This window comes from Perognathus longimembris, unplaced genomic scaffold, assembly GCF_023159225.1.
Source record: "Perognathus longimembris pacificus isolate PPM17 unplaced genomic scaffold, ASM2315922v1 HiC_scaffold_4478, whole genome shotgun sequence".
Lineage (NCBI taxonomy): Eukaryota > Metazoa > Chordata > Mammalia > Rodentia > Heteromyidae > Perognathus > Perognathus longimembris.
This window is the reverse complement of record NW_025959799.1, coordinates 9144-26089: the sequence shown is the minus strand read 5'-3', so window position 1 is coordinate 26089 and position 16946 is coordinate 9144. Positions and strand designations below refer to the sequence as shown.

The 16946-nt window shown below is 48.6% G+C and overlaps 1 protein-coding gene across 1 annotated transcript; it reads left to right on the top strand.

Annotated features, from left to right (window-relative positions):
- Positions 1-724: 724 nt before the first annotated feature.
- On the top strand, positions 725-16426 carry LOC125344832 (low molecular weight phosphotyrosine protein phosphatase-like). The gene is made up of 2 exons (XM_048337157.1): positions 725-985; positions 16181-16426. The coding sequence occupies exons 1-2, from the start codon at positions 725-727 to the stop codon at positions 16424-16426; spliced, it is 507 nt and encodes a 168-aa protein (XP_048193114.1).
- The last annotated feature ends 520 nt before the right edge of the window (positions 16427-16946 follow it).

Here is a 16946-nt window from a genome sequence, read left to right as displayed (position 1 = left end):
AGAGTCAGAGGCTTGGGCAGGGGCCTAGGGTCACTGAAATTGTTCTGATCAGCACCAACATATGAAGGATTAAAGATAAGCTGCCCTTCCTCACAAATGCCTTCACCTCCTTCTCCAGGCCCCAGGATGGATATGAAAGTATAAATGAAAACTTTATGCAGACTTGAACATAGGCCAGGGGCCTGGGCAAGGCATGATTTTTCCAGAGCAGGTTCTAATGGGGTCCATCCACACTGTTCTACCTAGGGCTATAGAGCCAGCACCTCTATTCAGGATTCCAAGCTTCCAGGCTCTACACATTTTATTCTGACACCCTGTGCATTTTCTCTCCGAAATGCCTACAAAGGCAGCATAAAAACAACCAGGGCTAAGAGCTGAGGTACTTGCCTAGCTTGTGGAAGGCCCTGGAACACAATACCACTGGAAATCACTAAAAAGAAAGTGAAAGAGTTTTGTAGGCCTAATAAAATGTGGCTCACTCCTGTCATGCTAGCTACTCAGGAGGCTGAGACCAGAGGATCCAGGTTCAAAGCCAGCTCAGGCAGGAAAGTTCATAAAACTGTATCTCCAACGACCCACTAGAAAACCAGAAGTGGTGCTGTGGCTCAGGTGGTAGAGCACTAGACTTCAACCGAAGACCTCAAGGACAGAACCCAGGCACAGAATTCATACCCCACATTCGGCAAAGAAAAAAAATTTTAAATAAATTAAAGTTTAAAAATACATGTGTAGGAGCCAGCGACCACACAGGAAAATAGCAGAACAGAGTCCAAAATCTGTAATATTCGTGTGTCTATGTAACATTTGCCAGTCACCCATCGTAGAAGCAGTTTTCAGAAAACTTGTAGCAGACCAAAATGTTACAGATAATTGGGCCATTGGCAGCAGTGCTGTTTCCGACTGGAACGTGGGTCGTGCCCAAGATCCAAGAGCTATGAGCTGCCTAACAAATCATGACATTAGCACAGCCCATAAGGCAAGACAGGTCACCAAAGACGAAGTAATCAAGTTAAAAACTGCAAAGCTAAAATTGAACTACTTGGGAGCTATGATCCACAAAAACAACTCATGATTGAAGATCCCTATTATGGAAACGACTCCGACTTCGAGCTGGTCTATCAGCAGTGCCTCCGGTGTTGCAAGGCCTTCCTAGAGAAGGCCCACTAGGTTAGCAATGCCCACAGCCAAGCCAACAACTCACCCACTAGTCCTGTGCCTAAGTGTAGAAGCTTTCCTTAGCCCCAGCCACGGTTGTTTCTTCAGCTGACTTACTCTTAAACATAAGTCTGGTGACAAATTAGTTTTATTTAACCAAGAAGTTAAATGACTTCTCATTTTCCCCTGATTACCAAACAGTGGAACAAGGAAATAGGGAAGAACAAAATACAACCCTGTGAAGTAATAATGACCTGAGCTCAGGAAGACCTGGACAGTATGGTCTACCTGGCATGTTGAATGCCTAGCACTGCCCAGTGCTACTGCTTACCTTGTACCTTGCTGACCTGGGCTCTTATAGAGTCACAATAGCTCTACTGATAGCAGCTCCTCCGCTCTCAGAAACGTTTTAACTCAGTTTACTCATGGAGCACACTTGTATGTTTCAGATAGAAGCAAGGAATGGTGGTGCCTGTAAATCCAGCACTAGGGAGGCTGAAGCAGAAGGCCAGCCTGGGTTATAACATGCCTCAAAATACAAAATAAAAACACAAAATAAGAGGAAGACGGGTGGAATAAATCTTTAATATTCTTACTACTTGTTGCTTTGTATTTAGTTTATTTCATGGGAGTCAGATTATTTGCTCCAATTTAAGCCACTTTACCTTTAAGAATAGAATTCTAGGGGCTGGGGATATGGCCTAGTGGCAAGAGAGCTTGCCTTGTATACATGAGGCTCTGGGTTCGATTCCCCAGTACCACATATACAGAAAACGGCCAGAAGTGGCGCTGTGGCTCAAGTGGCAGAGTGCTAGCCTTGAGCAAAAGGAAGCCAGGAACAGTACTCAGGCCCTGAGTCCAAGGCCCAGGACTGGCCAAAAAAAGAATTGAATTCTATATTGAAAGTGCACTTGTATGCAGGTTACCTTCCGTCAGTAGAGAGAATGTTTTTCATACACATCAACTCAAGTGTCCAACCAAATTTGACCAGTCATGAAGTTTTAAAAATTGCAGGGTGCAGTCACCAACCTCTGCCCCAGATTCAGGGAGCCTCTTCTAGCCCCTGGCTCTCTCAGCAGTCTCACTTCCCCCTCCTACCAAACCTTCCCACTGTGCAGCACAACCTGCCCATGCAAGCACAGAGATCTTCTGCTGAAACCAGAGAGCTGAGGGAGGCCCTGCTAAAGATCTTCCCTGACTCCAAGCAGAGGCGGAAAATCGACCAGATCTTGGTGGCCTATCCATACATGAAAGATCTGAATGTCATCAATGCCATGATGTTGGACTGAAGGCTGTGCTGAGAAGCTTGAGCTCAGGGCCCACTGATAACACTCGAGCTGACTGCCACCTGTGATGGGAAAAATATTGTGAAGAAACCTTTTCTCCAGTGTAAACATTGTTATATTGTACAGGGAAAAGAAAAAAAAATGTTTTGTGTATACAAAAATCTGGGTTTTCAAAGACAGCTTTTATATAAAATGCTGCTATTAGAGATTTAACATTTTCTATAAAAGGAAAGTATACATTTTCTGCCTGTTCAGAACTGTTTAATAGCAGTTACTCTTCAGCGTACTTACATTTTTATATTTTTTAAACTATTTACCTTAAAGTTGAAGATATATTAGTATATGGATATGGTAGCCTTTCTAAAATAATAATGAAAGAGTCATTTTCTTAAAAAAAATTTACAGGGTGCCATTAGGTTTGTGTGCTATAATAATGTGTTAGTAACTATTCTTTCAGCAGCATTTAGAAATTCCAGACAAACAGGTAATACTGGTATACCATCAATTAGCTCACCTCAAATTATAAGGATATTTCAGAAAATACTATTTACAAAATAAACCACTATGGAGTTATATAAGATAAAAAATAAATAAACGTGTGTAAGACCTATATGATAAAAATGAAAATCTTTTTTTTGAAAATCCTACAGCTTGAAATAAGGGTCTAGGCACTGTCCCTGAGCTTCTTTTGCTCAAGGGTAGTACTCTACCACTTGAGCCACAACACCACTTCCTGCTTTTTCTGTGTATGTGGTACTGAGGAATCAAACGTAGGGTTTCATGAATGCTAGGTGAGCACCCTACCACTAAGCCACATTCCCACCCCCAAAAATCTTTTTGAGCTGGTCCTGGGGCTTGAACTCAGGCATGAGCACTCTACCACTTGAGACACAGCTCTGCTTCTACTAGAGATTTTTTGTTGTTGTTGATTGGTGATAAGGAGCCTCGTGGACTTTCCTACTGCAATCAACAGATCTTGGCCTCCTGAGTACATAGGATTACAGGCATCTGGAAAAAACATTTTCCACACATCCCCTCCACCCTAACCTCTGTGTCCTATGCAAGACCTAGATTGAGGTGTATATTCTCCTAACCAAGATTTGTTGGGGTCCACTGAGCCCATCCTACATTGGACTGGACACCTAGATCCAACACCTACCATTGCAATGCTCAACACTTAGGCCTCTCCTCTGTTCAGTGGGATCAGAGCATGGCTGATGGAAGGAAAAACAGGAAAAGGCCATTTAGACCACACTTTCTGCTCCTGCCTTCTGCTACCTCCCTCCACTTCCTAATGGGACAAGTCTCAGGCCAGGCCTGGGGGCAGTGATGGGACACGAGTCAGTATAAAGGTGGTTGCCTGGCTGGTGAGGCATGCTCCAAAAACTAGACAAAATACCTTGGTATGCCAAGTACAATGTGGAATAAACAAGACAGGCAGACTGAACTTCTCCACACACTTTCACAAATACCCCCACAACCATGTCCTGAGCCTGCCCAGACTTAAAACACCATCTAAAGTCTCTGCAGTGACTGGGAGCTGGATCTAGAAGCCTGGTTTGGGCCTGTTATAATATAAATGATCAGAGAAACCACATTTTGAAGGATCCAATCTTGCAGTCTATTAAAATGCTAGCAGTCTATAGGCAGCCAATTGTTACAAAGGCCTGCTGCCCCCAAATATATTAAACACTGTTAGGAAACAGGCCAGAGAAGAAAGAAAAAACAAAAACTATACTAACAAACCAACTGAGCTCCAAGTGCTGATTTGGGACACCATATTGACCAGAGATAAGCCAGGAGACAACACAGGATGCAAACACGGAGATGTGTGGTATGGTGTAATGGCACCTGTGCTTGTCTGGGCCTAAATAAGGTAAAGTCAGGGGACAGGGTAATAGGAAGCTCCTATTCCCAAGCCCTGGACTGACAGGTTCAGTCACCTATAAGGGAAGTGCTCACCCCTGTCTCCAGGAATTAAGGCACAACCATCACCTGGAGGTCAGAATTCCCTCCCTCTACTATGAAGACAAGATGCCAGACCCTATAATTACACGTGTGTGACCAAGATGGCGCCGGTCAGACCTGACTTCCCTCCTGCAGGGCTTGGGCACCCTGAAGCCACCACAAGAAGAGCACAAGCAAGCAAGCAGGGAGGCGGGCCATGCTCCTCAACACACACTGTCACACCCACCCCATGCCCATGCCCCGGGCCGCACCTGACAGGATGCTCTGCTTAGTTGGCTGCGCTTGGATAGTCTCCCAGAGTCGCCTCAAGGTCGGCAGGAGGTGCTCCAGGCCGCTGTCCATGGGCCTTGGCTCTGCTGACTTCGGCTCTCCTCCCACCCACAGCTCGGCTGACCAGCCTCCATTGTCCACAGGCCTGGAGCTCTGGCCTCCTCTGTACGCAGGCCCCTGCTCTCCTCTTGTCCTCCGTCCTCAAGCCCGGCCCTGCTCTCCTCTAGCCCGCAGGTCTGCGAGTCCAGCATGCAGCACTAGGCTCTCGAGGCTGCGGCGTTCCTGAGCCTCAGGTCCCTTTCCCGGAAGTCCCGCTCTAGCAGGGTAGAGGCAGAGGTTCAGGTCCCCTACACGTGGGGCGGGGCCTCTCCCAAGCTCTGCATTGGGGCGGGGCTGTGTGGGCACTGTGGGGCGGGGCACAGACACTGTCAGGGGTGAGGATCTCCACATTTGGGGCTAGGACTGTCGACCCTTGACCTGTGCAAATACACTTGTCCTCACCATCCCCAAAACCATTGCCCTCAGGGCCGCGTGTTAGGGCCAGGTGCTCACCCCACGGGGCCTTGCTACATTGGACTGGACACCTACATCCAACACCTACCATTCCAATCCTCAGCACTTAGGCCTCTCCTCTGTTCAGTGGGATCAGAGCCATGGCTGATAGAAGGAAAAACAGGAAAAGGCCATTTAGACCACACTTTCCGCTCCTGTCTTCTGCTACCTCCATCCAGCTCCTAATGGGACATCTCAGGCCAGGCCTGGAGGCAGTGATGGTCCACTGAGACCACCACGGGACACGACTCAGTATAAAGGTGCTTGCCTGGCTGGCAAGGCATGCTACAAAAACTAGACAAAATACCTTGGTACGCCAAGTAAAATGTGGAATAAACAAGAGAGGCAGGCTGAACTTCTCCACACACTTTCACAAATACCCCCACAACCATGCCCTGTGCCTGCCTAGACTGAAAGCACCATCTAAAGTCTCTGCAGTGACTGGGAGCTGGAGCCAGAAGCCTGGTTTGGGCCTGACAGGAGGCTCCTCTTCTTTGGCTGTGCTCAGATGGTCTCCCTGAGTCGCTGCCAGGTCAGCAGGCGCAGTGCTCCCAGGCTGCTCTCCGCGGACCTGGGCTCCTCAGACCTTGGCTCTCCTTCCACCAACAGCTAGGCCGCCTGGCCTCCATTCTCCACAGGCCAGGGGCTCAGGCCTCCTCCGTCCTCAGGTCCCTACTCACTTCCTGTCCTCCTTCCTCAGGCCCGGGGCACCGCTCTCCTCCTGCCTGCGGGCCTGTGGATCACGCCTGTGGCAGCTCACCTGCACAAGTCACTCCTGGCTGTGGCTTTCTGGCACCTCGGCTTCCTTTCCCGGAAGTCCCGCCCTCCCAGGGTGGAGCCAGAGGTTCTGGTCCTCTCAACATGGGGCGGGGCCTCTTCCCAGGCTCTGCAGAGGGCCGGGGCCTTGTGGAAGGCATAGGGCAGGGCTGTGACACCACCAGGGGCGGGGCCGTGGCGATGGCATGGGAAGGGGCCACAAAGCCACCAGGGGCGGGGCTGTGTGGGCACTGTGGGGCGGGGCCCAGACACGGTCAGGGGTGAGGATCTCCACATTTGGGGCTAGGACTGTCGACCCTTGACCTGTGTAAATGCACTTGTCCTCGACATAGCCAAAGCCATTGCCCTCAGGGCCACCAGTTCGGGCTGGGCCCTTACCCCGTGGGGCCTTGCCCTCACACCAGGCCTGGCGTTCAGACCAGGCCTTCACTGTCCCCACCCCACCGCTGAGCCGCAGCTCTTCTCTGGCCTTACAGTGTGCATGCTTGTATGGGGATGGGAGGATGGGACTCAGGGCTCCCACATGCAAGGCACCAATCCACCTGGAGCCAGTGCTCGCGCGTGATGGAAGGGGATGGTGACGCCATGGGTGGCATGTGCGGGAGGCCTGTATATCAGCGACGTGCTAGCAGTGCCCTGACCCCTAAGACAACCCCGCCACCCTCGCCGCAACCCAATCCAACCCTGACCCCTGACCCAGGTCCCAGGAAGGACATGAAACGAAGAGGCCAGGGGCCTGGGTAAGGCATGAGTTCTCCAGAGAAGGTTCTAATGGGGTCCATCCACACTGTTCTACCTTGAGCTATAGAGCCAGAACCTCTATTCATGATTCCAAGCTTCCAGGCTCTACACATTTTACCCAGAAACTCTGTGCATTTTCTCTCCAAAATGCCTACAAACGCTAGAAATCATGAAAACCAAAGGCGGCATAAAAACAACCAGGGCTAAGAGCTGTGGTACTTGCCTAGCTTGTGCAAGGCCCTGGAACACAATACCACTGGAAATCACTAAAAAGAAAATTAAATACTTTTGTGTGCCTAATAAAATGTGGCTCACTCCTGTCATGCTAGCTACTCAGGAGGCTGAGACCAGAGGATCCAGGTTCAAAGCCAGCTCAGGCAGGAAAGTTCATAAGGCTGTTATCTCCAATGCCACACTAGAAAACCAGAATTGGCGCTGTGGCTCAGGTGGTAGAGCACGAGTCTTCAACTGAAGACCTCAAGGACAGAACCCAGGCACAAATTTCAGGCCCCACATCCGGCAAAGAAAAAAATTTTAAATAAATAAAAGTTTAAAAATAAATGTGTGTGGGGCTGGGGATATGGCCTAGTGGCAAGAGTGCTTGCCTCGTATACATGAGGCCCTAGGTTCGATTCCCCAGCACCACATATACAGAAAATGGCCAGAAGTGGCGCTGTGGCTCAAGTGGCAGAGTGCTAGCCTTGAGCAAGAAGAAGCCAGGGACAGTGCTCAGGCCCTGAGTCCAAGGCCCAGGACTGGTCCAAAAAATAAATAAATAAATAGATAGATAGATGTGTGTAAGACTTATATGATAAAAATGAAAATCTTTTTCTTGTCAATCCTGGAGCTTGAAGTCAGGGTCTAGGCACTGTCCCTGAGCTTCGTTTGCTCAAGGGTAGTACTCTACCACTTGAGCCACAACACCACTTCCTGCTTTTTCTGTGTATGTGGTACTAAGGAATCAAACAGAGGGTTTCATGAATGCTAGGGGAGCACCCTACCACTAAGCCACATTCCCACCCCAAAAAAATCTTTTTGTGCTGGGCAGGGGCTTGAACTCAGGCATGAGCACTCTACCACTGAGACACAGCTCTGCTTCTACTAGAGGTTTGTTGTTGTTATTGGTGGTAAAGAACCTCATGGACTTTCCTACCAGGGCTGGTTTCGAACTGCAATCAAGAAAGCTTGGCCTCCTGAGTACATAGGATTACAGGCATCTGGAAAAAACATTTTCCACACATCCCCTCCACCCTAACCTCTGTGCCCTATGCAAGACCTGGGGGTCTTGGGGTTGATGTTCTAATAACCAAGATTTGTTGAGGTCCACTGAGCCCATCCTACATTGGACTGGACACCTAGATGCAACACCTACCATTCCAATCCTCAGCACTTAGGCCTCTCCTCTGTTCAGTGGGATCAGAGCCATGGCTGATGGAAGGAAAAACAGGAAAAGGCCATTTAGAACACACTTTCTGCTCCTGTCTTCTGCTACCTCCATCCAGCTCCTAATGGGACAGATCTCACGCCAGGCATGGGGGCAGTGATGGTCCACTGAGACCACCAGGGGACACGACTCAATATAAATGTGCTTGCCTGGCTGGCAAAGCATGATCCAAAAACTAGACAAAATACCTTGGTATGCCAAGTAAAATGTAGAATAAACAAGAGAGGCAGGCTGACCTTCTCCACACACTTTCACAAATACTCACACAAACATGCCCTGAGCCTGCCTAGACTGGAATCACCATCTAAAGTCTCTGCAGTGACTGGGAGTTGGATCCAGAAGCCTGGTTCAGGCATGTTATAATGTAAATTATCAGAGAAACCACATTTTGAAGGATCAAATCTTGGAGTCTTTATAAGAATGCTAGCAGTCTATGGGCAGCCAATAGTTACAAAGGCCTGCTGCCCACAAATATATTTATCACTGTTAGGAAACAGGCCAGAGAGGAAAGAAAAAACAAAAACTATACTAACAAAACAACTGAGCTCCAAGAGCAGATTTGGGACACCATATTGACCAGAGATAAGCCAGGAGACAGGACACAGGATTCAACACGGAGATGTGTGGTATGGTGTAATAGCACCAGTGCCTGTCTGGGCCTAAATAAGGTAAAGTCAGGGGACAGGGTAATAGGAAGCTCCTATTCCCAAGCACTGGACTGACAGGTTCAGTAACCTATAAGGGAAGTGCTCACCCTTGTCTCCAGGAATTCAGGCACAACCATCACCTGGGGGTCAGAATTCCCTCCCTCTAACATGAAGAAGAGATGCCAGACCCTACAATTCAACATGTGTGTGGCCAAGATGGCGCCAGCCAGACATGACCCCCTTAATTGAGAGCTTAGCCACCCTGAAGCCACTGTAGGAAGGGCACAAATGAACAAACAAGAGAGGAAGGCCACACTTCACACACAATCACACCCCACACCCATGTTCTGGGCCTCAAAGTGCAAGCTAAAAGCTCGACAATGACTAGAGCCAGCTTCAGAGGCCTGATTTGGGGACTGGCCTCACCCAAACCACTTTAGGAGAAGCAAACTATTTCTCCACACTGTCCCTCACCTGTATCCATGCCCTGGGCCTGCCTAGACTGAAAGTGCCAGCTAAAAGCCAGCTCCAGAAGCCTGGTTTGGGGACTGGCCCCACCAAAGCCACTTCAGGAAGGACACAAACAGAGAGGCAGGCAGGCAGGCAATAAAAACCAACACCCACGCCATGGGCCTGCCAGGACTGAAAGCTCTGGCTAAAAGCTCTGCACTGACTGGGAGCAATATCCAGAAGACTGGTTTGAGGCCTAGCCTCACCGAAGCCAACAGGGAGGCAGGCCGCGCTCCTCCACACACTTTTACAAGCACCCCACAACCATAGCCTGGGCCTGCCAAGACTGAAAGCCAGCTAAATGCTCGGCACTGACTGGAATCCGGCTCTGGAGGCCTGGTTTGAGGCGTAGCCTTACCAAAGCCACTTGAGGAAGGGCACAAAGGAGCAAACAGGAGAGGCAGGCCATGCTTCTCCACACACATTCACAAGCACCCCATACCCATGCCGTGGGCCCAACCTGCCAGGAAGCTCGGCTTACTTAGCTCTGCTTGTCTTCTGGAGCTGCCTTGGTGGACCTGGGTCCAGCCTTTTCCACACACAAGCAGCATCTGCACACGCAGTCCTCCAGGCTTCCCCACACAGAAAAGCGGCTGATGCCTGATAGGACAGGTGTACGAAGGCCAACCCATCAGCAAACCACAGTGAGCCTGACCAGCTTTGTAGGCCTGACCCAACTAGAGGACCCGCAGAGAAAGGAGCTCTTCCTAGCCTCCTGGCATGTCTGTTTGTTCCAGGCAGAAGGGACCTAAACCAATCCAGCACCCAAGCCACACCCCTTGACCTCTCACTTCCTCCCCTTGCCTCTCCCTTCTCCTTCCATGTTGCCCCATAAGCCCAGTCCTTTCACTTCTCATTTCCTTGCCCTCACCCCTCCCCTCTCCTGCAGTGATGACCCACAAGCCTCACCCCTGCACCTCAGGCACAACTCCTCTACCCACTTTCACAGCCAGCCTCAACCATTGCCTGGGCCTGCCAAGACAGAAAACCACAGCTAAAAGGATGGGCACTGAAGAAGCCAGCTCCAGAGGCCTGCTTTGAGGCCTAGCCTCAACCAAAGCCACTTCAGGAAGGGCACAAACAAGCAAACAGGAAGGAGAGGCCGCACTCCTCCTCACACTTTCACACCCACCCCACAACCGTGGCCTGGGCCTGCCAAGACTAAAAGCACCAGCTAAAATCTCTGCACTGACTCGAAGCCGGCTCCAGAGGCCTGGTTTGAGGCCTAGCCTCACCTAAGCCACTTCAGGAAGGGCACAAATGAGCAATCAGGAGAGGCAGGATGCGCTCCTCTACACAATTTCACAAACACCACACAACCACAGCCTGGGCCTCCCAAGACTGAAACCACCAGATAAAGGATAGGCAGACACTGACTGCAAGCTGGCTCCGGAGGCCTGGTTTGATGCCTAGCCTCACCGAAGCCACTTCAGGAAGGGCACAAACAAGTAAACAGGAGGGGCAGGCCACGATTCTCCACACACTCTCACACCCACCCAACAACCATGGCCTGGGCCTGCCAAGACTAAAAGCACCAACTAAAAGCTCGGGACTGACTCAAGGCCGGCTCCAGAGGCCTGGTTTTAGGCATAGCCTCACCAAAGCCACATCAGGAAGGGCACAAACAAGCAAGCGGGAGAGGCAGGCCATGCTTCTCCACACACTTTCACAGCTCCCCACACCCATGCCCTGAGCCCCACTGCCACATAGCTCTACTTGTATTCCAGAGTTGCCTCAAAGTCAGCTTGGTGCACCTAGGTCAGGCCTTCGCCACACACAAGCCGCATCTGTGAATGGTCAGTGTTCCTCCAGGTTTCCCCACACAAACAAGGGTATGGTGTCTGATAGGACAGGTGTACATAGGCCCAGACCCACCACCAAACCACAGTGAGCCTGACAGCTTTATAGCCCCAAACCCAAAGATGGGGGCTACTGGCAGGACTACTAGTCCCAGGCAGAACCGAAATAAACCAGTCCACTTCCAGGGCCACGGCCCTTACTTCTCACTTCCTCCTGCTTTCTCTGCCCCTCTTGTGCTGTAAGGCCCCATAAGTCCTGCCCCTGCACCTCTAGCTTCCTTGCCCTTGCCCCTCCCCTCTCTAGCTGTGATGGCCATAAGCTCCAGCCCAGCACCTCTAGCTTCCTGGCTCTTGCCATGCCTCTCTTGTGCTCTGACACCCCATAAGCCTTGACCCTGCACCTCTAGCTTCCTGAGGCCCCACCTGCTGCCCTGCCTGCCTAGCAGAAGGCCTTTGCTCCAACCCAGGGCCTGGTGCAGGACACTCCACAAGCCTTCAGGGTCTCTCCTGCACCTAGAACTATCAACCCACTGGCACAAGCAGGCTTAAGGGGACACCTGCTAGGGACAGCGGCTAGGGGCATCACATGGTAATTTCCATTCATCCCAGATTACTGTCACAATCAGACTTGGCAGATAAGGGGGCCAGGGGAGGGAGAACAGAGAGAAGGACAGACAAGACCAGAGAGCAAAACAAAACAAGAATAAACAGGCTGGGTTTTTATTGATGTTTACATATTATTCTGTTTTCCAGAGACATGGGTCTGTTAGACCTTTACAGCAATCTACTTGGTGAAGGATGAATTTAAATTAAAACATTCAAACTTCTCCTGACTTCATCAACCAGTATTTCCTTCAAAAATTTAAAGTGGGATGCAGGCAAACAGCCATGGAAAACAATGGCCAAGAATTCATAGGCAACAAGTGCTATCTTCACAAAAAGCTACCATCCAACATTAGTTTATTTGTAGCTTCATGCTCCCTCATAAACTACAAAAACGAATTAAAAACCTGTACTCTCCCTCTCCCTCCCTGCCTTCTTCCTTCCCTCACTCTGACCTCATCCCTGCTTGCCCAAATAATACTCTAGAAACAGAGTAAAGAGATCTTTAAAGATGAAATTCATGCTGGAAAACACAGAGACAAAATACACACACACACACACACACACACACACACGACAAAATGAAGCCAGAATATGGGCTGAAACTCAAACAGTGCAGCACAATCTTTAGTAGAAAAGCTAAAGAACAGCACCCAAGTCCTAAATTCAATCCCTATTAACAGCGCGCACATGCGCGCACACACACACACAACTAAGGAAAAAAACACTGTTCCACACACATACATGTCACACCTGTCATTTCCCAAGTAAACAGCAGAGGGCGCCCTAGCACTTGGGACAGCACCACAGAGCCCAACTCTGACTATGTACGGACAATTTCCACAGGTTCCTACTGATATTGTCTTGGGTGCCTTCTCACTGAAGCACTGAGGGAGTCATTGAGCATAGGGCAGAGTCCAACTATTAGAGAAATACCTAAAGGTAGAACGAATGGGTCACAGCATAAGATATCTGTTTTTGAGCCGGGTAGGGTGGAAAATGCAGTTAACCCCAACAGTTGGGAAGCTGAGGCCGAAGACTACAAGTTCGAGACCGGCCTGGTCTATTGCAGCAATACAACGTCTGGAGAAAGAAAAATGAGAAGGGGAGGAGAAAAGAGAGGGAAAGGGGAGAGGAGAAAGCCACTGTTTTCTTCAGCATACTAATTCATAAAAGCGGCTGGTCTAGAAAAATGCAACATCAACTGTATTCTGCATGGTAACATTCCAACACTTACTAAAATAAAGCCAATCCTAGAAATAATGAACCACTAAAAATGTCCCTAAGAATCACCATCAACACAAGGGATTTGAACATATGAATCAGAAAAAGAACAAACAGTCAATGTGGGCCACTGTTGAACAATCAATGACATACAATTTATGGAGATTCAACAGTTAGTTGCATCTCCTTCCATGTTCACATGTTTGGACCATGTGTCTCTCAGGTTATTCAGTGGTCTGTTCTTTTGCTGTTGTCCGTCGTGGGCTGTCCTTGAGCCAGTGCCACTTCTGGTTTTCTGGCATTTAATTGGAGATAAGGGAATCAAGGACATTCCTGCCTGCGCTGGCTTTGAGCCATGATCCTCAGATCTCAGCCTCCTGAGTAGCAAGGATTACTGGTGTGAGCCACTGGTGCCTGGCTCTATTCTTGATTTATTGACACTCTTAGGAATTAATTTTTGCAGCTTAGATTTGGATTCTTAGGAGGTTGATACTGATTTCCTTTAAAAGATTTCAATTTATCAAGACTTTCTGTTAAAGACTTGTGGATTTTCTGTCACCCCTGATAACACCTACTAATCTCCAGGGTTCAGTCTTATCCAGCCCAAGCATCATGGTGGCCTTTCCAGCCTGAGTCTACAGTGCTCAGTGCATGCCTGGGACACCCCACTCTCTACCATCAGACAACCCTCGTGTTGATCAAGGGAGGCCCATGCTTCTGTTGCTTCAAAGGCGACAGCGTCTGATCCTCAGATGTGCCTAAAGTGTCATCTCAAAACCCCGGACTTGGGCTGAGAATGTGGCTTAGTGGTAGAGTGCTTGCCTAGCACGCATGAAGCCTTGAGTTCGGCTCCTCAGTACCACATAAACAGAAAAGCCCGGAAATGGTGCTGTCATTAAAGTGGTAGAGTGCTGGCATTAAGCAAAAAGAAGCTCAGGGACAGCTCTCAGGCCAAGTTCAAGTACCAGGAGTAAACAGCCAGTCCACATGGCATGCTTTATGGCTAAAATGTGTGTTTTGCCAAGTCTCATTCTGCATCCTGCCTCATAGCAGCAATAGAGGCCCCAAGTATCTGTGTGGCTACTTAGGTGGAATTCATGTCTGAAACTGTGCACAAATGAGCATAAGGGATAGCTCCCAGGGTTTGAGAGGCCATTTGCCTGGTGACACCATGGCACTACTTCAGCATAGTTTTCAAATCCCTCCATCGCCCAGTACTACCTTGCAGCACGGACAGCCAGGGTCTGGGTGCTTCAGTCCCAGTGACACTGATTGCTGAGCTACTAAATTAAACCCAGTGGCCATCTTTGCATACCAGGTCCTTGTCACCTTCTCCCTGATGCCTCCTCATATGATTGTGATTCAATGATTAGAGGGTCTTAGAACGTTGACCTACAGTGACACCAACTTCAGAATGTTTTTTAATGGGTGTCACTTCTTCAGGGGAGGGGATGTCATTCAAGCCACTTTTCTACATTGGGCCATACTTCCAGATACTACACTCAAAATTCCAAGTATATGTTCTCCATGTTTTCTTCAGCTACTAGACACATTTTACCATCAAAGTAATTACAGTCAGAAGAAATCAACAGGAACCAAAGGATGGCCATGCTGGAACTACTCCCCAGGGAAGCGGGATCCTATACAGGTGACAGGGGAAGAACAAAACAAAGTCACACAGAAGCTCCTTACTAGAAAACTTGAATAAAACCAGTCTTAAGGAAATGACTGGGTTATATTAAAGGGGTGAGGTTCAGTGTTGAGTTGCTTGCCTAGGTCGTGGGAAGCCCTGAAACACAATAAATTTCAAATTCACCAAAAAAAAAAATTTAAATGCCTTGGTATGCTGAACAAAATGTGTGTAAGACCTATGTAATAAAAATATTTTCCACACAGCCCCTCATCCCCTAACCCACAATCACAGAGCAGGACATGACCAAAAGCAGAACTGAATGCATAGCAAAGACTCAGAGGCTTGGGCAGAGGCCTAGGGTCACTAAAGTTGTTCTGATCAGCACCAACCTACCAAGCAGTAAAAGATAAGCTGCCCTTACTCACACATGCCTTCACCTCCTTCTCCAGGCCCCAGGATGGATATGAAAGTATAAATGAAAACTTTATGCAGACTTGAACAGAGGCCAGGGGCCTGGGCAAGGCATGAGTTCACCAGACCAGGTTTTAATGGGAGCCATCCACTATGTCCTACCTTGAGCTATAGACCCAGAACCTCGATTCAGAATTCCAAGCTTCCAGGCTCTACACATTTTATTCTGACACTCTGTGCACTCAGTGCATTTTCTCTTCAAAATGCCTACAAAGGCTGGAAATCATGGAAACCAAAGGCGGCAAAAAACAACCAGGGCTAAGAGCTGAGGTACTTGCCTAGCTTGTGGAAGGCCCTGGAACACAATACCACTGGAACTCACAAAAAAGAAAGTGAAATACTTTTACATGCCTAATAAAATGTGGCTCACTCCTGTCATCCTAGCTACTCAGGAGGCTGAGACCAGAGGATCCAGGTTCAAAGCCAGCTCAGGCAGGAAAGTTAATAAGACTGTTATCTCCAATGACCCACTAGAAAACAGAAGTGGTGCTGTGGCTCAGACTAGTCTTCAGCTGAAGACCTTGAGGACAGAACCCAGGCACAGAGTTCACAACCCACATTCGGCAAAGAAAAAAATTTTAAATAAATAAAAGTTTAAAAATAAATGTGCAGGGCTGGGGATATGGCCTAGTGGCAAGAGTGCCTGCCTCATATACATGAGGCCCTGGGTTCGATTCCCCAGCACCACATATACAGAAAATGGCAAGAAGTGGCGCTGTGGCTCAAGTGGCAGAGTGCTAGCCTTGAGCAAAAAGAAGCCAGGGACAGTGCTCAGGCCCTGAGTCCAAGCCCCAGGACTGGCAAAAAATAAAAAATAAAAAAAATAAAAATAAATATAAATGTGCAGGCGCCAGCGACCACCCAGGCAGATAGCGGTACAGCGTCCCAAATCCGTACTATTTGTGTGTCTACGTAACATTTGCCAGTCACCCATCACAGAAGCAGTTTTCAGAAAACATGTAGCTGACCAAAATGTTTCAGATAATTGGGCCATTGACAGCGGTGTTGTTTCCGACTAGAACGTGGGTCGTGCCCCAGATCCAAGAGCTATGAGCTGCCGAAGATTTCATGACATTACCACAGCCCATAAGGCAAGACAGGTCACCAAAGACGACTTTGCTACATTCGAATACATGCTGTCTATGGATGAAAGCAATATGAGATATTTGAAAAGAATAAGTAATCAAGTTAAAAACTGCAAAGCTAAAATTGAACTACTTGGGAGCTATGATCCACAAAAACAACTCATGATTGAAGATCCCTATTATGGAAACAACTCCGACTTTGAGCTGGTCTATCAGCAGTCCCTCCGGTGTTGCAAGGCCTTCCTAGAGAAGGCCCACTAGGTTAGCACTGCCCACAGCCAAGCCAACAACTCACCCACTAGTCCTGTGCCTAAGTGTAGAAGCTTTCCTTAGCCCCAGCCCCTGTTGTTTCTTCAGCTGACTTACTCTTAAACATAATTGTAGGTGACAAATTAGTTTTATTTAACCAAGAAGTTAAATGACTTCTCATTTTCTCCTGATTACCAAACAGTGGAACAAGGAAACAGGGAAGAACAAAATACAACCCTGTGAAGTAATAATGACCTGAGCTCAAGAAGACCTGGACAGTGTGGTCTACTTGGCATGTTGCATGACTAGCACTGCCCAGTACACCTGCTTACCTTGTACCTTGCTGACCTGGGCTCTTATAGAGTCACAATAGCTCTACTGATAGCAGCTCCTCTGCTCTCAGAAATGTTTTAACTCAGTTTACTCGTAGAGCACACTTGTATGTTTAAGATAGAAGCAAGGAATGGTGGTGACTGTAAATCCAGCACTAGGGAGGATGAGGCAGGAGGATCATAAGTTCAAGGCCAGCCTG